Here is a 27,784-nt window from a genome sequence, read left to right as displayed (position 1 = left end):
CCTAAAGCATACCTGTATATCTGAGACATTTTGCACATGTGTACCACAGCATAGGCAAGAGTCTATCCCCTCAATGGTGAGCACCCTTACTGGCCCCTCATGATCGTCAGGTAACCCACGGCAACGTGCCGCTGCAAGGTCAGGGTCACTCTTATCGTGATAGAGCGTTGGGAACACCTTTCTTCCAGCTCTGATAGTGCTGTTTAACTCGTTCTCCAATGTTGTCATCTGGTCTTCTGTCATGGATGGCGTGTCGAGCTCTATGAAGCATGTTCTATCGCCAAGGTTCCTAAATAAAAGCAAAAATTGCAATATTTCAATTTTTAATAAAAGCTGTAGGATAAACTTTGTTTATGGATCAGTGCAAATCCCTTGATATAATCATTAAGTGTAAGGTAATAATTAAAAGGCAATAATTAAGTGTAGGGTTAATGTTTTCATGAATTGCAATTCTCCTTATTGATATTTTAACACCCATGAAGTTTCATTTTGAAATCTTGTATCATATCTGAGAAATGTTCCATCATACAAAAACAACAAAGGGCTATAACTCTTAGTTAAGAAAGTGCAGAGTTATGGTTCTTGTGCATGCATGGCACTTCTTTACATTGATTTCTACACATCCATGAAGTTTCATGTTGAAATGTTGTTTATTATATCAGAGATATAGTCCTGAAAAGTTCCATGATACAACAAGATATGTTTGTGAAACACAATGTCCCCCTATATGACGTTTGACCTTGAAGGATGACCTTGACATTGACCCTTCACCACTCAAAATGTGCAGCTCCATGAGATTCACAAGCATTTCAAATATAAAATTGCTAGCTTCAATATTGCAGAAGTGACATTACATGAGCAATTCTGACCCATATATTTGACCTTGAAGGATGACCTTGACCTTTCACCACTCAAAATGTGCAGCTCCATGAGATACACATGCATTCTAAATATCAAGTTGCTATCTTCAATATTGCAACAGTATTCATAAAATAAGCGATTTGGGCCACATATATTTGACCTCTGACCTTGAAGGATGACCTTGACCTTTCACCACTCAAAATGTGCAGCTCCATGAGATACACATGCATGCCAAATATCAAGTTGCTATATTCAATATTGCAAAAGTTATTGCAAAATGTTAAAGTTGGCGCAAACAGACCAACCAACAGACCAAACAACCAACAGACAGGGCAAAAACAATATGTCCCCCACTACTATAGTGGGGGACATAAAAACAAAAAAGGACAATAACTCTTATTTAAGAAAGTGAAGGGTAAAGATTCTTCAGCATGGCACTTCTCCTCATTGATATCAATACACTCATGAAGATTCCTGTTGAGATCTTGCAGTATATCTGAGATATAGCCCTGAAAAAGTTCATCATACTAACAAATGGCAATAACTTTTATTTAAGAGTGTAGGGTTATGGTTCTTAAGCATGGCACTTCTCCTCATTGATATCTATACACCTATGAAGTTTCCTTTTGGTATCTTATATATGTTCTGAGATATATCCCTAAAATGTTTTGTTACAGACGGACGGACAAGCCCTATTCTATATCCATATGCCTTGGGCAGGGGATAAAAAATAACAAGATAAATATAATAGAAACACAAGTCCTTAAAACTCACTCAAGTTTTTTATATGTATGATTTTACCATAAGAATAAAAAAGTAGATGTTTATTTTTAGTCATTGCAAATTTATGTTAGAAAGATTTATACTGTTATAAAAAGGTTTTAAATTTAAATACATCCTTTGTGCAGAAATAAGCATATAATTTTGTTTAAATGTGGTAAAGTTAAAAGCATTCCATCATAAATACCGGTACTATCTTTGAAACAAGAGGGCCTGAAAGGCCCAAAGTCGCTAACCTGAGATTCAAAGGAACTGACCTGTTCTGTGCAGCCCAAGATGTCATAAGAACAAAATGTTCTTACCAACTTTCATGACTAGTGAACACCCTGGCAGCGACATTTTTCAACAGAACAAGGTTTTACTATAGCCATATAAGGAAAAATGCCCCGCCCCCTGGCAGCCATGTTTTTTAACCAACCCGCATCATTTTTGAACTCGTCCAAGATATTATTAGGATGAATCTTCTGACCAAGTTTCATGAAGATCGGACAATAAATGTGGCCTCTAGAGTGTTAGCAAGATTTTACTATAGCCATTTATAGCCATATAAGGAAAAATTTTTCGAGCAAACGTAACCATTTTCGAACTCATCCAAGACATCATTGAGACCAATTTTCTGACCAAATTTCATGAAGATTGGACATAAAAGTGGCCTCTAGAGTGTTAACAAGGTTTTACTAAAGCCATATATAGCCATATAAGGAAAAATGCCCCGCCCCCTGGTGGCCATGTTTTTAATGCAACCGAAACTATTTTCGAACACATCCAAGATATCATTGAGACAAATCTTCTAACCAAGTTTCATGAAGATCGGAAAATAAATGTGGCCTCTAGAGTGTTAACAAGATTTTACTATAGCCATATAAGGAAAAATGCCCCGCACCCTGGCGGCCATGTTTTTCAACCAACCTGCATCATTGTTTAACTTGTCCAAGATATTATTAGGATGAATCTTCTGACCAAGTTTCATGAAGATCGGACAATAAATGTGGCCTCTAGAGTGTAAACAAGATTTTACTATAGCCATTTATAGCCATATAAGGAAAAATGCCCCGCCCCTTGGCAGCCATTTTTTCAAGCAAAGGTAACCATTTTCGAACTCATTCAAGACATCATTGAGACCATTCTTCTGACCAAATTTCATGAAGATTGGACAATAAATGTGGCCTCTAGAGTGTTAACAAGGTTTTACTAAAGCCATATATAGCCATATAAGGAAAAATGCCCCGCCCCATGGTGGCCATGTTTTTTAAGCAACCGAAACTATTTTCGAACAAATCCAAGATATCATTGGGACAAATCTTCTGACCTAGTTTCATTAAGATCGGAAAATAAATTTTGGACCTAGAGTGTTAACAAGGTTTTACTATAGCCGTATTAGGAAAAATGCCCCACCCCCTGGCGGCCATGTTTTTCAACCAACCAGCATCATTTTTGAACTCTTCCAAGATATTATTTGGATGAATCTTCTGACCAAGTTTCATGAAGATAGGACAATAAATTAGGCCTCTAGAGTGTTAACAAGATTTTACTATAGCCATATATAGCCATATAAGGAAATGTCCCGCCCCTTCACAGCCATGTTTTTCAAGCAAACGTTACCATTTTCGAACTCATCCAAGATATCATTGAGACCAACAAATTTCATGAACATTGGACAATAAATATGGCCTCTAGAGTGTTAACATGATTTTAACAAGGGAGTTAACTATTGGTATTAGAAAGTATGTACAGGTTATCTTTCTTTAACAGACTGATCACATGTTTTCACTATATACATATAGAGAAAACTGCCCCACACACTGGCGGCCAATGTTTTTCCACCCATCAAGACCATTTTTGAACTCGTCCAAGATATCTATAAAATCGATATTTAGACAAAATTTCATGATGATTAGGCCAAAAATGTGACTTCTAGAGTGTTCACAAGCTTTTTTTACAATATAAATATAAGGAAAATGACCCCCCCCCCCCCCCTTGCGGCCATGTTTTTTACCGATCTGAACCATTTTTTAACTCAACTCTCGTATCCAGAAAACAAATATTCTGACCAAATTTCATGAAGATTGGACCAAAAATGTGACTTCTAGGGTGTTAACATGTTTTCACTATATACATATTGAGAAAACTGCCCCACCCCCTGGCGGCCATGTTTTTTCATCGATCTCGACCATTTTCGAACTCGTCCGAGATATCAATGAAACCAATGTTTTGACCAAGTTTCATGATGATTGGGCTAAAATTGTGACTTCTAGAGTGTTCACAAGGTTTCTATATAGCCATATAAGGAATACTGCCCCGCCCCCTGGCAGCCATATTTTTCAACGGACCGGAACCATTTTTAAACTCAACCAACATATCATTAAGACAAACATTTTGACACAGTTACATGAAGATTGGGCATCAAATGTGACTTCAACAGTGTTCACAAGGTTTTTCTTTTTTTTGACCCAGTGACCTAGTTTTTGACCCAGTATGACCCAGTTTCGAACTCGTCGAGGTATCAATGGGACAAATGTTCTGACCAAGTTTCACGAAGATCAGACAATAAATGTGGCCTCTGGATTGTTCACAAGTCAAATGTTGAAGAGGCACGACGCACAACACACGACGCACGACGGACAAAAGGCGATCACAAAAGCTCACCATTAGCGCAGCTCAGGTGAGCTAAAAAGGTATGGTCGTTCTTAATAATATATTTTCATATTTATTAACTTGGTCTATATTTGATACCACATGCATATAACAAGAGGGCCACGATGGTCCTAGTTCGCTCACCTTTTTTACAAGGCTTTGTTCATTGCTTAGTTGAAAATTCAGTACTCTAGAGCATATTAGATAAGCCAAATTGAAAAAAAAATGGGCCAAAATTGTGACTTTTAGAGTGTTCACATGTTTTCACTTTATACATATAGAGAAAACTGCCCCGCCCACTGGTGGCCATGTTTTTTCATCATTCTGGACCATTTTCAAACTCATCTGAGAAATGAATAAAACCAATGTTTTGACCAAGTTTCATGATGATCGGGCAAGAATTTTGACTTCTAGAGTGTTCACAAGGTTTCTCTATAGCCAAATATGGAAACCTGCCCCGCCCACTGGCGGCCATGTTTTTCAACGGACTGGAACCACTTTTGAACTCAACCAACATATCATTAGACAAACATTTTGACAAAGAAACATGAAGATTGGACAAGAAATGTGACTTCTACAGTGTTTACAAGGTTTTTCTTTTGTTTTACCTAGTGACCTAGTTTTTGGCCCAGCATGACTCAGTTTCGAACTCGCTCGATGTATTATTGGGACAAATCTTCTGACCAAGTTTCATACAGATGGGACAAAAAATGTGGCCTCTAGAGTGTTTACAAGGTTTCTCTATAGCCAAATAAGGAAAACTGCCCCGCCCACTGGCGGCAATGTTTTTCAACCGACCTAAACCTCTTATGAACTCAACCAACATATCATTAAGACAAACATTTTGACAAAGTTACATGAAGATTGGGAATGAAATGTGACTTCTGCAGTGTTTACAAGGTTTGTCTTCTTTTTGACCTACTGACCTAGTTTTTAACTCAGCATGACCCAGTTTCGAAATCGATCGAGGTATCATGTGTACAAATCTTCTGACCAAGTTTCATGAATCGGACAAGAAATGTAGCCTCTAGAGTGTTTACAAGGTTTTTCTATAGGCAAATAAGGAAAACTGCCCCGCCCACTGACGGCAATGTTTTTCAACGGACCAGAACCACTTTTGAACTCAACCAACATATCATTAAGACAAACATTTTGACAAAGTTATATGAAGATTGGGCATGAAATGTGACTTCTACAGTGTTTACAATGTTTTTCTTTTTTTTTACCTAGTGACCTAGTGACCTAGTTTTTGACCCAGTTTTGAACTCGATCGAGATATCATTGGGACAAATGTTCTGACCAAGTTTCATGAAGATCGAACAAAAAATTTGGCCTCTAGAGTGTTTACAAGGTATCTCTATAGCCAAATAAGTTAAACTGCCAGGCCCACTGGCGGCCATGTTTTTCAACGGGCCAGAACCACTTTTGAACTCAACCAACATATGCTTAAGACAAACATTTTGACAAAGTTTCATAAAGATTGGGCATGACTTCTACAGGTTTTTCTTTTTTTGACCTAGTGACCTAGTTTTTGACCCGGCATGACCCAGTTTCGAACTCGACCGAGATATCATTGGGAGCTTCTGACCAAGTTTCATGAAGATTGGAAAAAAAATGTGCCCTCTAGAGTGTTTACGAACAAATGTTAACGGACGGACAGACGATGGACAAAGACCGGTCACAAAAGCTCACCGGAGCAATCAGGTGAGCTAAAAATTAAGACCACAAGAAATGAAGCCTTCAAAAATCAAGTACATATTAGCCTTGTCCAGGGAAATATGGGCTAAATGCATGTGCTCAAAGTGGCTTCCAGATTAACATGTGAAGACCACACGGGCTAATCAGGGACGGCATTTTGCACTTTCATGGAATTTTATGTTTGAAGAATGTCTCTTCTAAACCCAAATCCATTGTGTAGGTGGCAAGTCTTGTCCCTGTACAGGCTAACCTGGGACAACACTTCATGCACATGCAATAAGCCCAGTTTTCCCAGGACGAGGCCTATGTAACCATGTACTGATCATACCATGTTGTTGTGGGCCAGCCAAAGATAATATTGGTTGCCGCAATGATAAAGAAAACAACACCAAACACTGCAAGGAAACACAATTTAGACCACAAGAAAAGACTCCTTCAAAAACAAGCACATGAGCCTGTGAAAAATGGGCTTAAAGCATATGCCTAAAATGTCATCCCAGATGAGCCTGTTCAGTCTACACAGGCTCATCGTGGATGACACTTTCTGTTTAAAGGAGGTCTCTTCTAAAGTAAACAAGAGAAACACAATGCCCCCTACTGCCCCGCATTGAAATAAAATTTCTATTTATCATTTGGCAGGTATGGAAATCATCACCGGGGGGGGGGGGGTGGTCTCACAGTCAATCATGACCATGTCAGACATCACTGACAACCAAGGCCTGTGGTTTAAAAGAGATCATAGCCAGAGTTGATCATATGTATCTATGTATCTATGGACATAAGTCCACACGTATGTAATGAACATCAAAGAAATTATAATTATATCATTTAAAAAAAAATCAATCATTTGGGTTATTAAGAATCAAAATAATAAATCTGTACAGTAACTGTGAAAAGAACTGCAATTCTTGGTAAGGAAATATATAATATGAGATTAATAATAATATAAATTACTTCCCTTGAAAATAATTGTCTGTAACAAATCTCTATTTTTAGTAGCAAATAATTAAAAGCCACTACCGTGACTGTAGATTTACCACTCAAAATGTGCAGCTCCATGAGATACACATACATGTCAAATATATAAAGTGGCTATGTTCAATATTGAATAATTTTCTCCCATTTGAAAGCTTATTACTTCCCTTAAATCTGTATTTTTTAACGTAGACCGTAAAGGATGACCTTGACCTTTTACCACAATGCCTTTGTCAGAAACACAATGCCGCCTACTGCGCCGCTTTGATTTATATAACAAAAATATATACGTTGGCAGGTCAGATAACTATGTCCATTTAAAGCTTATTTGTTCCCTTGATATTTTTTTTTCGACCCTAGACCTTGAAGGATGATGTTCACCTTGAAATTGTACCACTCAAAATGTGCAACTCCATGAGATACACATGCATGCCAAATATCAAGGTGCTATCTTCAATATTCAAAAAGTTATGGCCAATGTTAAAGTTTTTCGGACGGACGGACAGACTGACATACTGACTGACCAACAGTTCAACTGCTATATGCCACCCTACCGGGGGCATAATAAAAACCAGGTCTTGGCGGCAAGTGTTGTCACTGATTGCAGACTGCAATGGCTAATCTGGGATGACATCTTATGAACATTCATTAAAACTTGGTCTATATTTGATACCACATGCACATTAAAAGTGTCACCAATTAAGTATACAACACCAAGTACAGCCACAAACAAAACATTAAGAACACAAGGAATTAAGCCACAAAAAATCAAGTAAATATCAGCTTCGTCTTAGGAAAAATGGGCTAAATGCATGTGCTCAAAGTGTCTTCCCTGATAAAGGCAAAAAAAGAGCCTTCAAAAATCAAGCACATATGAGCCTTGTTCTGGTAAAAAGGGGCTGTTTGCATGTGCATAAAGTGTCATCCTAGACTAGCTTGTTCAGTTTGCATAGGCTAATCAGGGATGACACTTTCCATTTTTATTGAATTTTCCTTTTAAAGGAGATCTCTTCTAAACAAAAATTCAGTGTAGGTGGAAAGTTTGGTCCCTTTTCTGGGACAGCACTTTAGGTACATACATGAAGCCCCGTTTTCTCAGAAGGAGATTCAGAGACAGTGACAGAAAAAAGCTTCACCAATAAATAATACAAAATCAAATACTGCTTAAGGTAGAGCACCCGTAATGATTTCCCGCGATTTATTTTACGATCATTGCCGATCTTCAATGATCGGTTATTTCCGAGAGATGAATTTTATTTGTTTTCAAACTTCGAATTTTGATATATATTTACGTAATTCCTTAATAATACAGAATTTAACAATAAAAATTGACTTTGATCCATATATCATCTGAAAAATACGATTTCTCCATTTCTTCCAAGATCGCAGAGCCTTTTAAACTGTTTACTTATGTATATCTAATTTAAGCTTTTATTAATATGAAGTAATCGTGGCCGAGTGGTTAGGGCTATAGCCTGAAAATCTTTGGGGATCTTCCCGCGCAGGTTCGAATCCTGCCAACGTCGCATACTTTTTGCAGCGCGTTTGATTTCTTTTCTAACGTAATTTGATTTAATATAGCATATAAACTATGTTTATTGTTAAATATGTTGCAATTTTTATGCACATTCTTCAATTTTAAAAATTAAAACAACGTTTTGGCTAAATTGGATGATTTACTGCTGAAAATACAAATCATGCATGTTGCATTTTAATTTTTATTTCAAAAAGTAAACGGTAAATCTCTCTATTTCTTGGTATTTTTGCTGTATATAGTGTATCTATAAAAACTAAGTTCAAAATATTACTTAAATGATACTATTTTGAATTTTATGACACTTTGTTTTTAACCAACCCTAATTTCTACTTGGCTGAAACCACTTACATTTCATGGCGCTCTTCCATAGATAACACGTTATAAAAAATAAATGTCTGAAAAAGAACACTTATTTCATCTTGTTTAAACTTTAAACACCTTACTGCATCTCCACACACCAACTGCATGCCCATATTTGGAAATCTGGATGAATTATGGAACTTTCATATACCCCAGGGGTGCAAATAAACTGGACAAAAGCCGAGCGTGGGGGTGGTTTTGAAAAAATCAGTATTTTTTTTTTAAAGCATGGAAAGCCTACCTAAAAATGTGCATGTAGTTCAGTGAAACAATGCTGATTAAGAAAATAATACATTAGATTATATTTGGATAGGTTCCCATTATGGGTGCGCTACCTTCAGAATAAAACTTTTGACCACAAAAATGAAGAATTCAACAAGAGCTGTGTCCATAGGATGACATATGCCCCCAATAAACGCTTTGATAGAAGTAATTGAAATGCACTAAGTGACTCCGTGACCTAGTTTTTGACCCATATTCGAACTTGACCTAGTTATTGTCTAGATACAACTTCTGACCAAGTTTGGTAAAGATCGGATGAAAACTATTTGAATTAGAGAGCGGACACGAAAAGTGTGACAGACTGACGGACAGTGCGAAAACTATATACCCCCTTTTCTTCGAAAGGGGGCAAAAAGTTCAAGTACATGTTGTGATTATACCATGTTGTTGTGGGCCAGCCGTACATGTTCTCTGTTACTGCAGTGATCAAGTGCTGGCCCGAGTGCTGCTGCATGTGATCAAACCGCCTCCTCCAGTCCACTGCCACGTGCACTTGAGTACCTGCGCCTATCTCCGTGGTAACAAAATGTACCGCCTCTGCCCCCCTGCGGGTGATTCTTAACACACCAACATCATTGATCTGTTTAAATAAAGGACAACAAAGGCTTGATTTACTTTTAAGGCATTTTAAGCAAATACTTATTAAATACACGCCTAAAGGGTAGTACTGGCTGGATCAGCCCATGTTATTCACACAAGCTTATTCATGTTCTTTACCACCAAGTTGAATAATGCTTAGAAAAAACAAGATGTGTTTGTGAAACACAATGTCCCCCTATATGACGTTTGACCTTGAAGGATGACCTTGACCCTTCACCACTCAAAATGTGCAGCTCCATGAGATACACATGCATGTCAAATATAAAATTGCTAGCTTCAATATTGCAGAAGTTACATGAGCAATTTTGACCCATATATTTGACCTAGAAGGATGACCTTGACCTTTCACCACTCAAAATAAGCAGCTCCATTAGATACACATGCATGCCAAATATCAAGTTGCTATCTTCAATATTGCAAAAGTATTCATAAAATGAGCCCTTTTGGCCACATATATTTGACCTCTGACCTTGAAGGATGACCTTGACCTTGACCTTTCACCACTCAAAATGTGCAGCTCCATGAGATACACATGCATACCAAATATCAAGTTGCTATATTCAATATAGCAAAAGTTATTGCAAAATGTTAAAGTTGGCGCAAACCAACCAACAGACCAACCAACAGACAGGGCAAAAACAATATGTCCCCCACTACTATAGTAGGGGACATAAAAAATACCGAAGGAAAATATCAGAAATGCTCAGTAACAAGATATAGGGCTGCATTCAGCTCCTGATGTAAGAGTAAAAGCTATGTTTAACACAACTTACTTATCTGGGGACACTGTAACATTGATATACTTCATACTGACATCAGACATGATAACTTTAGCCATAAAGTAGCATAAAAAACTTACAGTTCCTCTATCATCTGGCTGAAAAAAGATAAAAGATTAAGGTTGCTACATGTTGAATATAATTACAAAAGGAAAGAGCAGTGTGAACACAATTTAAAAGAAATAAAACTAAAGAATAGCAGGAGTAATTATCTTTACCAAGATAATTTACTCTTATAACATAAATACTTCCTTCTAGGTTTTAAAGATGATTTAAAGATTGGAATAAGATTGGCCATCAATAATGTGTGTATACTAGTACACATGAGTTGCATGGATTTAACTGTATACTAGTACACATGAGTTGCATGGATTTAACTGTATACTAGTACACATGAGTTGCATGGATTTAACTGTATACTAGTACACATGAGTTGCATGGATTTAACTGTATACTAGTACACATGAGTTGCATGGATTTAACTGTATACTAGTACACATGAGTTGCATGGATTTAACTTGCAAACAAGAAGTGCATTAGGTCCTATGGCATTCACCAGTATGACATAAGAGTGTTCAATACAATTGAAATTTCAAAAAGAACAGACTTATAATTCAAAATAGAAATCATTGTAATAAAGCCAAACATGAGGATATATATTTTTTTAGATTTTAATTCAATTTGCTCTACGGTTTTAAAAATACACCTGATCCATTTTTTATCTTCTCCAAGATGATTTTGGAAAAATTGTCTGAAAGTTGCATTATAAGGATCCGAGAATAAGTATGGTCTATAGCATGTACACTGTTTAATGTTGACAACAAAAAACTAGCAACATATGATTACTAGCCAAAAAAGGATACCCTAAAACCTCAACATTAGCGTTTTGTGCTCATCATGAGGAATACAATTATATATCATGCTATGACAGTACCTGACCACCACCCTCAGGGAACAAGATTGTATCCTCAAGTATAACTTCAAAGCCCTTCACTGTCTCTTTCTTTCCATTCTTTAAAAGTTTGGCTTCAGCAGCAACACAGCTTTTCACTGTTGTGTCCAACTGAAAAGATTGAATCTTAAGGTATCTTGATTGATTGAATTGTTGGCCCATACAAACTTAATTTAAGTACTTAAAACCAATAGAATTCAATTACATATTTTCATTTCGGTGCAAGATTTCAATATCTATTTACAAAATGTATATGTAACTGTATTTGCATGATCCCTTACTGTATTTATTTTGTATTTTGGGGTACCAATTATTGAAATTCACAAACAATTCGCTAACATTACTAGAAGGGTTCAAGTTAATATTAATATTGTCTAACGAGCCTTACTGCCCAAAGCATCAAACAAATGGTGAAATGTTTTCCTTCATTTTACATATTGTAGCGCTAAAGATTTAATGCTACTGTAAAGCACTGAAAAAAACATGTTAGCGATATTAGTACATGTACTTATATTATTAAATGTACATATCTGTATAGATACACCATTTTACTAAATGTTCCATAAATACTATAACAATAAAACTTCCATTGTTGATGCATCAACAATTTAAACCAAGCCTACATGCATTTTACACTGAATCTCTTTAGACCCAAGATTAAAACCTTGATTAGACAATTACATCATAAAGTGAGTTTTGGCAGGAAAGGCATCATCTCAATCAGGGACCTACATGTATACAAACAAATAGGCCCCTGTCTCAATTGGTCAGATTGAATAGACTAAATATATTAATACACACAATATTCACCATTTTTTATGCATCTAACACTATATACCTACTATGAAGTAATAGCAATCTGTAACTAGAAATGGTGCGGCAGCGACCGACGCATATTCCCACGCCGCATGTTTGACCCACGGGTCAGATCAAAATTCCAAATAGTGCACTGACGCACATATGCTCATAGCTACCATGTGTTTAAGTTTTAAGGTTCTAGTGCTAACAGTGTAGGAGGAGATATTTGCCAAGATGGACGGACAGACAAAAAGACAATTTTAGGTGGGTGTGGCCTATCTGGCAGGGCCCTGGGTGGGTAATGTGGACATGGATGGTCGAGATAGACCGCATTGTCATAAGAGATGTTCAGTGTTAATTTGAAGTCAATTGGTGGATAAATAAAGAAGTTATGTTAAAACTAAATTTTGCGTGGTCTGTGTGGCGGGATGCCCCATGGTTGGTAATGTGGCCATGCATAGTTGAGATCGACCCTATTGTCATAAGAAATTTTAGGTACGAAAAAAATTAAGGTACTAAAATAGGGTACGAAAAAAAAATTGGGTACGAAAAAAATTCGGGACGAAAAATAAATGGGTACGAAAAAAAGGTACTAATAATGTAGGAGGAGATAGTGGCCAGGACAGACGGACAGACAGCGGAGATCAATACAATATCAGCGTGGGGATAATGAAACAAAATAGATGATGCTGAAGTTTAAATTGGATTTTATGCATGTTCCCATTGTATCACCTAGACTCAATTGATCGTTGTCAGCTCACATACTTTTTTAATGTACCCTGGGTACTATTAAGTATACTTAAATGCACCCTGGGTACGTAAAATATACTAACACGTACCTTGCCAATTTATACTGTACCAGAGTTTCATTCCCGCCAAAAATCAGATGTCGTAAAATGCGCTATGGAATATGAAACAATATTCTCTTCGAACAAAACCTGCCCCAACATGAATTTTATAGTAGGAGTTTTAATAATAATCAGGCTATTTTACAAAATATTGACATAAATAAAAACAAAATTAATTAAAAAAAATTAGTTGAATTCCTGTACATGTACCCTGGGTACTCTTTAAGTATACTTACATGTACCCTGGGTATTGTAAATATACTAAAACTTACCCAGGAATTTGTTTTTGTCTTTGTCGGCTTTACAAATTTTTTAATTATGTTCACATTTATGTCAAATTTCTTTTAAATGGCCTCTATATTATCAAAGCTCATACTCAAAAAGCATGTTGTGCAGTAGTTCTGGCTACCATAACTTTCAATGTCGCTTTTTATGATTTTTGACTGGAGCGACATTAAAGGTCTGTCAATACGATATAAACTGTATGCTGAAGTTTCTTTAGCTAGTTGCGCAGATGTTGTTTTTTAAAAAGAGAAGTTTGTTTAAGATAAACAATATCGTTTAACAGTTATCGGTACCGTGTTTCACGACATCGGATTTTGGCGGGAATACAACTCTGGTACAGTCTAATATTGACCAAGTACGTTTAAGAATAATATGTATCGTACCCGGGTTTTATGTATGTATACTTTTAATAAGAGTACCCGGGGTACATGTAAGTAGTACTCGAGCCGACAATGACCAATCGAGCTCTAATATCGACCGGATACGTTTAAGTATATTTACCGTACCGGGGTTACATGTAAGTATACTTAAGAGAACCCGGGGTTCATATCAGTAGTACCCGAGCCGACAGTCACAATGACCGATCGAGCCTTACTATGGAATCTTTCTGACACGAACTATGAGTAATAGACTATGGTGAGTTCTTTCAACTACGACAACTTTGAAAGACGAAATGTTTAGTTTTAAGGTATACTATTTTTTTCATCTTAATCTATAAGCGATATAGAACGGAATAAAAACAACCTCCTTAAGATAACTGTTTCTCTGACACGCCAATGCCATCTTAGGAAGCGAAAGTAGACCGCAGGTCAGAAGATATTACAACACAACGAATTTGTAAGTAGCACCGTCGGACTAATGAGTTACTTCCCTTTTGTTTAGTTTTGCCATTGTGCTTGTATGTACAAGTTCCCACGGTAATCTTTAAAATGATTTTCAATTGATGACTGTAATTGGTAAGATATGTCATCACAATGCATCAAACGCATGATGGTGTGATGTATTAAACTGAATTAAATTCAAAAAGATTAAGCGCATGGTTTTGATGTTTAAGGTCTTACACATGACAAAATATGAATGCACATTATGTTCAAGTTCAATGTTGTACATTGTCATTGTCATTGAATAAATTATTGTAAAATAGTTTAATATGTTTTTGATGATTAGTTATGGATCGGAAACGGGCCTCGTTTATTCCGATAGTGAAAAGAGAGCACTATCCTGTTAATTGTTTTAAAAGTCTTTGTCAATACATAATATACTTTTAAAATCAAACAACTGTGCTATTATTAATTTCAGGTCATTCTCTTAAGATGTTGCAGAAAACTTGTAAACAATTGATAGAGAAATTATTATCAAATGAAAGTTATGTGCGAAATATCAGAAGACTTATATGTCTACAACACAAAAAGTTACACATTTTAACATACATCCACAATACAAGGACCAGAAAACCTATGGTTGCAACAACAAACCAAAGCTTTACACAAAGTTCAAGTCTTGTGAAGAATGAAAACAAACTTGACATTAATACCAGTACATCTTCTCATCAGTCAACAATATTTTGCCTATCATCTGGAAAAGGAAAATGTGGAATAGCAGTCATCAGAGTATCTGGCCAGGCATGTAGGCAGGTGCTGAAAGATATGGCTCAGTTTCACCACATGCCAATACCAAGACAGGCTGTTCTGAGGAAAATTGTAGATTCAGGCAATGGTGTTGTGATTGACAAAGGATTAGTGATATTTTTTCCAGGTGTAAATACATGTGTATATTTTTTCTTAATTAACATTAAAAGATATATAAAAAAGTTCATTAATATGAACTACAGTAGTTAAAGTATTTGCATATTAATATTTTATATTTTGTTCATAGCTATGTCAACATTTATAAGCAACACAGTAGTAAACCATGATACAAATTAAAATCTCAAGTACATCTAAGATATCTTCCTTGTTTAATGCTGTGAAATGTAGAAACATGTACTAAATCAGTTCCTGAACACAAGTGTGACTTGCTTTTTTGTACATTTAAGCGCCCCACAGTTTTACAGGTGAGGATTGTGTGGAGTTCCATTTACATGGTGGCCCTGCTGTTGTCTCTGCCCTACTCTGTGCTCTTCATTCTATACCAGGGTGTAGAGAGGCCCACCCTGGCGAGTTCACTAAGAGGTGTGTACTGATGTATGGCTAGTTTAGTGTAAAAAATGTCCTGTATACATGTACTGAAAAAAGCGTTGCAAACAAAATTTGATGCAAAGTTTGATTTCTCTGACTTGTTGATCTCTTGCATTGTGTGCTTTGACATCATGTGCGCAAGCCATGTAATGAATTAATTCCTGAATGTTTGGCTGGTAATGTGTATTGATTAAGAATCTTATCATTGATGGTGTCTATAATTCAATTGTCATGCAAGATGATGCATTGTGTGAATAATTCAACACACAGTTAGCAATCTAATTGCTAATGCCATCCTGGAGAAGCACAAACAAGATTAGCAGACTACAAGGGCTGATCTGGGAATACACTGTACACATTTACATTAAATTGGGAATACACTGTACCCATTTACATTAAACTGGGAATACACTGTACCCATTTACATTAAACTGGGAATACACTGTACCCATTTACATTAAACTGGGAATACACTGTACCCATTTACATTAAACTGGGAATACACTACCCATTTACATTAAACCTAGTTTTCTTACTTGTATGTATGTTTTTATTTCTATTTCAGGGCCTTTATGAATGGTAAGTTGGACATGACAGAGGTTGAAGGACTTGGGGACCTGATACATGCAGAGACTGAGGTACAGAGAAGGCAGGCCCTTAGACAGATGGATGGGGACTTGAGCCAGCTCTACCAGGGATGGCGGGCTGACATCATCAAGGTTGTTAAGGGGCATAACTCTGTGTTCATTAGTTGTCATGTATACACACCAAATGACTGAATTTTAAGCATATGTGTTGTTGTGAGATACAATTTCTATGAACATATTTAACTGAAAAGTCATCAATATATTAATTTCATGATATATTTAAACGCAATACACGATTTCAAAATGTGTATACCGTAATTACTCTAAGTTTTCAGACACTACACGTTTTTGGACACCCCCTTTATTAACCAAAATAATTATTTGTCATGAATATATTTTTGTCCATAATTGATGTCTCCAAGTTTTCCGACAGAATATTTTACAGCACTTTATTACTGGATTTCTTCCCTGTTTTCACTTATCTGGGACCTTTCGATCATGTAGTTTTATAACTGGATTCGGGTCATTAAACCTGGCATAGAATGCTCTGAGGGCAAATGGACCATAACAATTGCGTTATTGGGTAGATTACCATGTAATAAATAATGGTTTCACCCAACAAAATTTGAAATGATATCGTATTCAGGAAGCAGTATGGTTGGTTTTTTATAACGTTTTTATATACCATTTCAGGTAAGAAATTGCAATTAAGTGAAGTTGTATTTTATTTAAAGCAGACAAAAGAGAGTACAACACAATACAATTATTGCACATTCATCAATTAGTTTTATTTCAAGATAATGATTGACAAACAAAATATAGCATATAAGTCTCTAAATTTTCGGACACTCATACTTTTTTAATATTATTTGTATCTAAATTTTAAGACACATTTTTTTTATAAATATTTTTATGTGTCCGAAAACTTAGAGTATTAATGGTACTTTTATGGTAGTATGGTACACAATAATTTAGATTGACTTGTATATAACCTTAAGAAATTCAAAAATCGTGTTTAATGGAAGCACATTCAAAATCAAGAATTTACTACATGACTATAATATAAATCTTCATATTTGTGAAAGATTGCCTCTTATTCGTTGAAACAATGACTGCCACAATACTAACACTGTTACTTGAATGTCTATTATTTCGTTTCTGCAGTGTGTTGCTGATCTAGAGGCTTTCATTGACTTCAGTGAAGATCAGGATATAGAAGAACATGTGGTGGAATCTGGTACTTTGTTCACATCATATGGTCATAGTTGTAGGGTTTTATTTTTTCCCCTTATTTTCTTACATGGGATGAATTTGGTCTTGACTATTTAATCTTATTATATGTGTATTGCATATTACGTAACACAGTTCACCTTTCATAGTTAGGTTCTGAATTCCAACCGTTTTATTTTAACAGTATTGGTTTATATCAATTTTCTATTCCATTTTGATTATGTTTTTGTGTACAGTAAATGTTTAATGGTTTTAATCATGATAAAAACATTACTGTCATTTTACTTATTAAATGGTGCATGATTGAGTTTTTTATTATCCCAACGCTCCGAATTGGAGGGGGTGGGGGGGTTTGGTTATCTCCGATGTCTGTCCGTCCTCGCCACTATCTCCTCCTACATTATTATCACTAGAACCTTGAAACTTAAAAACATGGTAGCAATGAGCATATGTGCGACAGAGCACTATTTGGAATTTTGATCTGACCCCTGGGTCAAAAGCTGCGGCAAGGAGATACGTGTAGGATGCGGCCGCACCATTTGTAGTTATAATTGATATCTATAAACGAAAAATATTGAGTGATAAAATATACATTGAATCAGATATCAATCTAGTCATTGAAATATTTATTTCACATACAAGTGTGACTACCGGTAAAGTTTCCGTTACAGCATGTTCTATAAACTTGCTTCTCCCTGTTCTTTAGTTTTGACATATTTATGCCCCCCTTCGAAGAAGAGGGGGTATATTGTTTTTAGCATGTCGGTCCGTCCACCAGATGGTTTGCGGATGATAACTCAAGAATGCTTAGGCCTAGGATCATGAAACTTCATAGGTACATTGATCTTGACTGGCAGATGACCCCTATAAATTTTCAGGTTACTAGGTCAAAGGTCAAGGTCACATTGACTCGAAGTAGTAAACTGGTTTCCGGATGATAACTCAAGAATGCTTACGCCTAGGATCATGAAACTTCATAGGTACATTGATCATGACTGGCAAATGACCCCTATTGATTATCAGGTCACTAGGTCAAAGGTCAAGGTCACAGTGACTCGAAACAGTAAAATGGTTTCAGGATGATAACTCAAGAATGCTTACGCCTAGGATCATGAAACTTCATAGGTACATTGATAATGACCCCTATTAATTTTCAGGTCACTAGGTCAAAGGTCAAGGTCACAGTGACTCGAAACAGTAAAATGGTTTCCTGATGATAACTCAAGAATAATTAGGCCTAGGATCATGAAACTTCATAGGTACATTGATCATGACTGGCAGATGACCCCTATTGATTTTCATGTCACTAGGTCAAAGGTCAAGGTCACAGTGACAAAAAATGTATTCACACAATGGCTGCCACTACAACTGACAGCCCATATGGGGAGCATGCATGTTTGACAAACAGCCCTTGTTATTTTGGCAAAAACATTATAAATATCAAAATCACAAAAAGAACTAGAAAAGTTTTAAAACTAAAGAAATTATTTGTATAGTTTCTTTTATCGAGGTAATTTTATACATTTCTGAATGTTGTAAAAACAAAATAACAAAGTTTATGTCAGACATAGGAAATATGGGTGAATATATCCAAATGTTGTTCAAAACATAATTACAAAGGAATGTGTTGCATGGAAACAAACATCAAACAAAAACAGCTACTCATAACCTGATTTCTAAGAATTATTAAGCGCAGGGATTCTGATGGACATTTAGAAAAAATTACTATTTTCTTTGACAGTGAAATCTCGGGTGGGAAAGCTGAGACTTGAAATCTCCCGCCATCTCCATGACAACAGACAAGGGGAGCGACTCCGAGATGGGGTACAGGTGGTCATACTGGGGGAGCCCAATGTGGGGAAGAGCAGCCTTATGAATGCATTGAGTAGGGTCACAAAATAATTAACAAACATAAGCTTTACTGTAAAAACACAGTTATACTTCTACCCGCTTATAGGTGGGTGTGTAAACAGTGGTGTTAAAATATTCCTTTTTGTATATAGTCACATCACAAGTCAGGGGAAAATCGGAAAAATGATATTAATGCATAAATTTATTTAGATATTTTCAGGATAGACATGTGCCTAAAATTCTTGACCTAAATTAGCCTTTGCATATATTGATGATTATTCCCCTCTACCCTATACCACGCTGGGTATGAGGATACTTTGATAACAGATAACAACAAAAGTCACGCGCGAAAGGTAAGTTCATCAGTTTTTTTTTAAAGTTATATCATAAAGATTAGTTTTTTAGACACGGCGCATGGTCGAGTTTATAAATGGTGTATCCTTTTCTATTGCAAAGAAAAACATCACGGATGAATGGTAGATTTCCCCCCCCCCAAAAATTTTTTTTTAGAAAATTCGGTCGGAAAACAGCATAAACTGGACAGACAGTAAACATTTCTTCAAAATAAAACTACTTAGAAATATTGCAAGAAATTGTTTGATATTCCAGCATGTAGAGTAATCACTGTGCTTCAAATACTGAAATTTTGATAGTATTCAATGATATATAAGCGAAGATAGAGCATGTTTTAATAGGTGGTATTCATGAAGTTGCGAAAACTTTGATTCCCGATATAGGGCACTTCGGATAACAGAGACTTTCAACAAATTGGGCACTCTGATAACCGAGTTTTGTCTTCTACCTGAAATGCATTTATGTATATTATAGCTATTCTTACCAAACATTTTGAAGTACGAATTTATTTGCATTGTCAAGCCCGACATATTGGGAATCTATGCATAACGTAATTACAAACGCATGTAAAATATAACCAATGGCGTTCTTCGTTTTCAAAAATCTTATTACCATTAATTTATATAATTAATGTTATAAGTGCACATTTTAAATAAGATTCAAATGCTTATTTCTGAAGTAATATATATTCAAGTGACAACCGAAAATAATTGTCTAAATAATAAACTTGTTTTTAAGCGGTAAATTGAGATTAAGAGAATTGAAAATACAACGGACCATGTGAATCAACACGACTGTGTTCAATTGCTCTTATAGCAGGACTCAAGATAAGGGGAGCAAGGGGTCTTAAAGCGGCCAATACACCTCATAAAATCCTTTGTCATCGGTGCTCATTAGAATCGCATCATAAAGACGATACTAATGCGTAGCCGCAAAATTTAAAAGAGATTGGAAAACTCGTTATATATTGAAGCACTTCCCTTTGCACTTCCCTTTCCCTTTTATTATCATATTCCAAAGGGATAAGAACATGTTTGGGTAATTCGTTTTTAATTTACGTCAGTACATACATTTTTATTTATGCCTGCTTACTATAGCTGTATTCCACAGCGAATTCTGCATTTCTGATTCACTAAATAGAGTGTGTAATATCTGGTAAAAAGTGTCGAGTTATCTGGAATCGAGATGATCGGTAAAAGAAGTGTCCATGAACATTTGGCATGCGACTCTTAAAACATTTGAATTTCCTCCAATACGTTATTCAACTAAAATTCAACATGTTGTAACATTAATGGGCACATTGGTCTTTTATTTCGATTAGTTGGTGCGTTCTTGATTTATTTCCAAGTATTTTTATTTTGTTGAAATACGTACTGATCATCGAATTCATGAGGATTATCGATGAAATTTTATCTCTTTTTTATAATCCGCTGTTGTTGTGGTTTTTTCACGACTTTCTTGCTCCGCAATACGAAGTACTATAACAATAATCAACCAAACAATGTTACGTGTCTGAAAACCAAATGAACAGAACATAAATGCAAAAAAAGCTGAAGAACTCAACTCTCGCGCGTGGCTTTTGTTGTTATCTGGTATCGAAGTGCCATCTGTTATCAAAGTATCCGCATACCCGGCGTGTATACTAGTAACTGAGTATCCCTCAGAAAATATAATTTTCCACATGCCAATTCGTGTGCCATGTGATGTATTGAACTGAGTATATCTATAGGCAACTACCAGGTAATAAGTTAATTAATGCTAATGTTAAAATTAAATTTGTGTGAATTATTCTAGTAACTTGTTTGAATTTGATTTATTGTATAAAAAATTTATCAGATGAGCCGTGCTCTGTGAAAAGGGGGTTTAATGCATGTGCGTAAAGTGTCGTTTGCACCGGCTAATCAGGGACGACACTTTAAGCTTTTATATTTTTCGTTTCAAGAAAGTCTTCTTAGAAAAAATCAAGTTAAGATGGACATGTCTTCCCTGATTAGCCTGTGCAGACTGCACAGGCTAATCAGGGAGGACACTACACACATGCATTAAACCCCCTTTTCACAGAGCACGGCTCATTTATAGATTCCGGTATGCATGTTTGAACAACTGACCTTAAGATATGTTAACTTTTAATATGCAAAGAATCATGAAATGCATTTCTTATAGTTAAAAAAGTTATTTTGAAATACTATTTCCTGAATATTAAATAATTAAGTTAGTCTATTTTTATGCTCCCCGAAATAAAATTGCGGCGGATCATATAGTTGCCAGTTTGTCCTTCCGTACTTCCGTACGTCACACTTTTGTTACAGTTTTTCATATCGCCTTCAATACTTTACCGATCTCTTTCATATTTGGCATGTAGGTACCTTGCATGGACCTCTACCTTTTGATGTGGTTTGAGGTCACTGGGTTCAAGGTGAAGGTCACAGAGGCTAATAATAGATTTCCATTACACTTTTTTACAGTTTCTCATAGCGCCTTCAATACTTTACTGATCTCTTTCATATTTGGCATGTAGATACCTTGCATAGACCTCTACCTTTTGATGAGGTCACTGGGGTCAAGGTGAAGGTCACCGAGGCTAATAATAGATTTTTTTAAGGTGGTTATTAACACATAGTTTGACAAAGCGCATCATCGGGGAGCATCCATCAGTTTCACTGATATTCTTGTTGATAGCAAATGCCTGTGTTACTGTAAGTAGTTGCTGCATTGTTTTTCATGTGGCATATTAGTTAATGCGAATGCGTTCAATTTGATTAAGTGCATTCCTGTGTTAGTTTAAATGTTTTGCATAATTACTTACAATTTACACAGGCTTTATATTTTACATGGACTACATACTTAAACAAAACGTTTAATTGAAATAGCTATTTTGTGTTTTAATGTATTGAAGGTCAGAGGCCAGCTGCCATTGTGACAGATGTTGCAGGGACAACGCGAGACATCATAGAGACCCACTTGAATATTGCTGGATACCCAGTGTTGCTAAGCGACACAGCTGGTCTTCGCGACACAGCGGATAAGGTTGAAAAGGAGGGGGTGATCAGAGCAAGAAAAAGGTGACATGCATAAGACAGTGTACTTTATGTGGTCTTCATTATGCTCATATGAGTCTCGCTCTTGCAAAACTGGGCTAAATGCATTTGCATAGTGTAGCGTAGCCTTTGGAGGTACGACACTTTAGGCTTAAAATAGATTTTTGCTTTAAGGAGACTACTTTTTTAACTTTTAAACCTGAATACCATAAAAGTGGAAATAGCCATCTCTGATTAGCCTGTTCTGCACAGGCTTATATTGGATAACACGTTATGCTCATGCATTAAGCCCAGTTTCCCAAGGGTATGGCTCATTTGTTTTTCTTGCAAAACGCTGTTCCATAATTTTTCTCAGATAAAATTAATGTTCTTTAGGTCAATATTGTCTTCATATCATACAGGTGGATTATATTTTTATGTATGCCCTTAAATTATTATCCATTACTGTAGACTTATAATTAAATTTAATAAAAATGTGATATTCATACTCTACTAGTAAATGCTAAAAATGAAACAGATTCCAAAGACAAATTTAAGACGCCAGTTTTTTATATAAGAAGTCAACCGTATGGTCAACCTGGTATTTTAGGGCCGAACAAGCAGATGTCAAGGTGGTGGTTCTTGACCTTCAACAATGGCAGAATTGTAAAAACAATAACAGGAAATCATCCATCACTGAATTTGTTATTTCTCAAATAAATAGTTTGGGACTGCAGCTTTATCAAGCCTCGGCTTCAAGTTTGCAGATATTGAATGCAGACTTGTCTGATAGTGATTCAACCCCTCAATTGGTGGATGAGGAGTATTGTCAGACTATTATAGTGCTTAACAAATTAGACTTGGTCCAAGGGAATACTCTGGAAGATTTGAAATCGATTGACAACAAAGTGTTGAACTGTGCTGTAGGAAGTTGCTTGGAGGCACAATCCGGTAGAGAATTGGAGCCTAACTCTCCAGTAGATTTCCCATCAGTTTGCTGTGTATCCTGTACAACAGGAGAGGGCATGCAAGAGTTCTTGGCAATCCTAGAATCAAAACTTAAGATCATGTAAGGAGTATATATTTTTCTTTCTGTTGCTTACTTTATTAAACATGCTTTGTTTTGTGTGGTTGTTGCCTCCTTTGTTATACATGCTCAATTTTGTGTTTCTATTGCTTCCTATATTATACATGCTCTAGTTTGTGTTTCTATTGCTTCCTATATTATACATGCTCTATTTTGTGTTTCTGTTGCTTCCATTATTATACATGCTCTATTTTGTGTTTCTGTTGCTTCCATTATTATACATGCTTTATTTTGTGTTTCTGTTACTTCCTTATTAATACATGTATTATTTTGTGTTATTGTTGCATCCTTAATTATATGTGCTCTATTTTGTGTTTCTGTTAACTCCTTATTATACATGCTTTGTTTTGTGCTTCTGTTGCTTTTTGTGTTAAACATGCTCTTTTTGTGTTTCTGTTGTTTGAAATCAAGTTGTTTATTAGAAATTAATAGTCAAACGTAATTTTAAAATGTGGATTGTTTATCACGTTTTCACTAGGAAAATCTTTGCTGTAAAATTTACAACCTTTTACATAAGCTTCAGAGGAAAATTACTTTCAAATGCTCCAAAGAGGCCAATTCTCTCAAAAACAGATTACATTAAAAAAGAACGCCACTTGCACAAGGTTGGTCTTTGAACATAATTAATTTTCATTCTGGGTAGACTGGGCTTAATGCATGGGCATAAAGTGGTGTCAATGATTAGCTTTTGTAGTTCTTAAAGGCAGTCCCTTCTACAAAAGAAATTTAGTTAAGGCGGAAAGTGTCGTCCCTGATAAGACTGTGCAGACTACACATGCTAATCTGGGACGACACTTTACGCATATGCATTAAACCCAGTTTTCCCAAAAGAAGGCTTAATAACTTCCACTACTTTTGTTAGGTGTGGTGATCCACTGGCCGGAAGCCCCAGTTTGACCCAGGCCCGACACAGGTCACACCTCACCAAGTGTCTGGCCGACCTTGAGCAGTTTGGTCAGATGACCCCAGCAGACGACTTCGTGATCGCCTCGGAAGCTTTGCGGAGGGTACTTAGAGAAATTGGGAAACTAACGGGAAAAATTACGACGGAGGAAATCCTTGATGTAATATTTAGGGATTTCTGTATAGGAAAATAATTATAAATAATCAACCTGTAATTTACACTTAACGTCTGCTGAAACTTTCGTCAACCAAGTGCCAAGTGTTTCATGTTTTAAAAATTTGATAACGTGTTTGTAATCATAATGTTAAATTACATAAGAACTTTTGATAAATGAAAGTATTTTACTTCACTGTGGTATATATTGGTCATACCATGTATTTACATGAAATAGGAACTTAATGTGTTGTTTGCTTGTACCTTCTTAAAAGTGTTTACAGCAATATTAAATGTATGATTTTGTATAGCCTTTTGTGGCTGACTATGTACGAAATTCTTTTTGTGAAATAACTACAATAACTTCTATCTAGTTGCTACTATTTATTGACGTCAATAAAGTATTTGTATCGTATATAGCTTCAACATTATACATTTTACAGACATAAATATTTATTTCATTAATAATTTCACAATGCGGGTCATTAGAGCCTTTATTCTTATAGAAATAAATCGAGTAAATCACCCATCAGTTTCATAAATAATAACACTGCAACAGCTTTGGTCGTGTCCATGCTTTGGTCCTTGATGTTTTCATTGTTCCGCGTTCGGAGTGCGCCTGTACTGACGTCATCGCATGTGGTTACGTTGTGAAGTCATTCACACAGCTTTGTTCTATGGGTAGAACGTCAGTCTCTTGAGAAGAAATGCACGCTGTTAAATACAGCAGGTTCTTTCCTCTCACGATGTTACTTGGTCACAAAAACTCAGCTGCCGGCCCAGACGACTCCGATGTCGTCTGCTAGACACGTGCTGCTTTTCTCCCGCGGTCCAAGATTTAGACTTTACCCGGAAGTGACGTAGATCCGCGGAATGATCTTCGTGCAGCATGGGCTTGTAGGAATCCGGGTCACACAAATTCTGAAATAAATTTAAAATGCTGTTAACACATACGCTTTTAATCTCGGATTGAACCGTAATAACTAGATGTAGTTACCGACACACATTCCGTGTTTTGTTTAATAACCTCGAGGAACAAGTGAAGTCATGTAAAATATCCAAACTTATTCAAAAATGGATCCGCCTAAATAAATTAAGACATTTACATGTATATGTGATACGAAATGTACATGTTAAAGACACAGCTACCATGCTGACTACCTTGAACTTGTTGTAGAAAGCCTTGTATCCGCCATGGAGCAGGTACACCTCGGGGAACAGAAGGGCGGGGTACTGGTCCTTGTGAAGCTCGCGGTCCTGACTGCGCAGGAAACGGTACATGTTAGGTCCCCTTTCAGAGGAGAATTCGCAGTGGAAAATAAGCACGTGACGTTTGTCTCCGTTGACAGATTGCTGAAGAAGCTTATTTACGTCATCTTTAGTGAAAAGATTGACCGCACTTTTGATGTGACCGCCTTCAAACTCATACGGGTAACGACAATCGACAACCGTGACGTCACTTAACACATCATTGTAGCGTCCACAAACAACATCGGCCATCACTTCCGGTGATATCGACCTCAGATCCCGATGCTGACCAGGAATTGTGGGTAATGCGTAATCACGTGATCCGTCTGCGATTGTGTCACCTAATTCGAGAGTTTCAACTGCTGCCAGAACCCCTTCAATTCCATTTTCTGGTTGGTTTGGATTGATATTGAATTTTGATTCCTTGGGTTTCTTGTAAGCACGTATAAAAGAATCGTTCGTGTCGATATCTGCAGCACGTTTCCCCGGAAATAAGCTCTTCCTAACTTGCTTAGCTGATATCCCTCTTAACGAATGGTTGGATGTGAAATCGATCTGAAAAAAATATTTAAAGTTTGTTACATGTGCATGCAGATTGATAACATACAGTGAATATTTATGCAAATGTTAATTCTACGTTTGCTCCTTACTAACAACAGTATTTTTAAGAAATTGCCGATTCGAATAACTGGCAAATCGAACGATTTATGCAATGTAAATACTGAATATTTCGTCGGTCTTAATGTTTTCAGTAAAAGGTTGATCGAAATCATTATCAATCACGCAGAACTTTATAATCCTCGCTCTGGAACTATGGACTTATATGCATGTGCGTAAAGTGTCGTCCCGAATTAGCCTGCGCAATCAGGGACGGCACATACCGCATTAAACTCGATTTTTGAAGATACTTCATTTTAAGACAAATACAATTCAGCGGACTATACAGGCATATCTGGGACAACACTTTACGCACATGCATAAAACCTGGTTTTACCCGAACGCGTCTCATGTATAATTATTCATAGTACTTACAGAGTTTGGTGTCCGCTGACCGTTTGGAGATACCGAGTTGCTGCCCTTGCTAAATGGCGAGATCACGTGCACAAGTTCCTCGCTCGGAATCTCTTCCGGAACGCACGTCATAGCGACGTCATCAAATAGTCTCATTCTGAAACGAAAAGTTCAACAACATTAATATTTGTACCAAACTCTTTTAAATGCTGTTCCTGTAACTTTGTACCTACTTGAAGCAAATGCTGCTCCTGCAACAAATTATCGCATTGTTTTGCCAATAATTTGGTTTAATCGTTCAAAGTACAACACTTTAAATTGAAAAGATGAACTTACCTGATACTCATATTTGATGATTTGTGTTGCACTCTATCAATCCGAGTGAAAATCGTTAGTTTTTACTTCGACAGACGCTCAGTTTTTGTTTTGTATGCGTATATTTAGCGTATTTATATATCTATATGCCCAAATACGACACTACTAAATTTTGAAATTATCGCATTTGAGAACTTTAATTTAAATCTTATTAACTAATTATTTGTGTAACGTTGTTTCTTTATTCACGAGCTATTTGAGACACTGCAAATGAGCTCAGCTATTTAACAGTTGCACTCAATTATCATAGATAATTATCGGAAGAAGTGCGTCTTTAATTGGTTGCCACACGTGTAACGTTGACGTTAATTTCAATTGGTCCGACTGCAAACGCTGGTATAGTTTTCACCTTGGGGAATTCCGATCTATGTATAATATTTTGTAGAAAATCGGCAGGCATC

General features: G+C 36.3%; 3 protein-coding genes across 7 annotated transcripts in view; 1 reads left to right on the top strand and 2 right to left on the bottom strand.

The window, feature by feature from the left end:
• The window catches only part of LOC127861260 (alanyl-tRNA editing protein Aarsd1-B-like), a 22,086-nt gene extending 7,814 nt beyond the window's left edge, over positions 1–14,272 (bottom strand). Inside the window, exons 1-5 of the mRNA XM_052399696.1 lie at positions 14,134–14,272; positions 11,441–11,569; positions 10,587–10,604; positions 9,508–9,707; positions 13–289 (exon numbers count right to left, since the gene is read on the bottom strand). Of these exons, the coding sequence (XP_052255656.1) occupies positions 13–289; positions 9,508–9,707; positions 10,587–10,604; positions 11,441–11,569; positions 14,134–14,172 (663 nt within the window). The 5' untranslated portion in view covers positions 14,173–14,272. The remainder of the gene's footprint in view (positions 1–12; positions 290–9,507; positions 9,708–10,586; positions 10,605–11,440; positions 11,570–14,133) is intronic.
• Positions 13,899–25,164, top strand: LOC127861252 (tRNA modification GTPase GTPBP3, mitochondrial-like). 5 transcript variants are annotated; one of them, XM_052399681.1, is made up of 9 exons: positions 13,899–14,025; positions 14,689–15,144; positions 15,425–15,560; positions 16,132–16,285; positions 17,318–17,390; positions 19,125–19,268; positions 22,485–22,650; positions 23,216–23,674; positions 24,555–25,164. In XM_052399681.1, the coding sequence occupies exons 2-9, from the start codon at positions 14,703–14,705 to the stop codon at positions 24,787–24,789; spliced, it is 1,809 nt and encodes a 602-aa protein (XP_052255641.1). In that variant the 5' UTR covers positions 13,899–14,025; positions 14,689–14,702; the 3' UTR covers positions 24,790–25,164. The 5 variants fall into 5 exon arrangements, with proteins under 5 accessions (XP_052255641.1, XP_052255639.1, XP_052255642.1 ...); XM_052399679.1 differs by lacking the exon at positions 13,899–14,025 and adding an exon at positions 14,268–14,306; XM_052399682.1 differs by lacking the exon at positions 13,899–14,025 and adding an exon at positions 14,276–14,345 and having other exon boundaries at positions 15,524–15,560.
• On the bottom strand, positions 25,147–27,784 carry LOC127861268 (M-phase inducer phosphatase-like). The gene is made up of 3 exons (XM_052399705.1): positions 27,030–27,784; positions 25,911–26,552; positions 25,147–25,670 (listed from the first exon to the last, which is right to left on the bottom strand). Exons 1-3 carry the CDS (start codon positions 27,162–27,164, stop codon positions 25,491–25,493), a joined length of 957 nt encoding a protein of 318 aa, XP_052255665.1. The 5' UTR covers positions 27,165–27,784; the 3' UTR covers positions 25,147–25,490.

The sequence above is a fragment of the Dreissena polymorpha genome, chromosome 15 (assembly GCF_020536995.1).
Source record: "Dreissena polymorpha isolate Duluth1 chromosome 15, UMN_Dpol_1.0, whole genome shotgun sequence".
Classification (NCBI taxonomy): Eukaryota; Metazoa; Mollusca; class Bivalvia; order Myida; family Dreissenidae; genus Dreissena; species Dreissena polymorpha.
This window is presented reverse-complemented; position numbering and strand designations above follow the sequence as displayed.

Excerpts from the sequence above, each read along its gene's own strand:
- LOC127861252 (XM_052399678.1), top strand. Across the intron at positions 17,391-19,124 it reads AGAACATGTGGTGGAATCTG|TGAAATCTCGGGTGGGAAAG; the intron begins GTACTTTGTTCA and ends TTTCTTTGACAG. Across the intron at positions 19,269-22,484 it reads CAGCCTTATGAATGCATTGA|GTCAGAGGCCAGCTGCCATT; the intron begins GTAGGGTCACAA and ends AATGTATTGAAG.
- LOC127861268 (XM_052399705.1), bottom strand. The coding sequence starts at position 27,164 with ATGAGACTATTTGATGACGTCGCTATGACGTGCGTTCCGGAAGAGATT. Across the intron at positions 26,553-27,029 it reads GTCAGCGGACACCAAACTCT|ATCGATTTCACATCCAACCA; the intron begins GTAAGTACTATG and ends TATTTTTTTCAG. Across the intron at positions 25,671-25,910 it reads CTTTCTACAACAAGTTCAAG|AATTTGTGTGACCCGGATTC; the intron begins GTAGTCAGCATG and ends AATTTATTTCAG.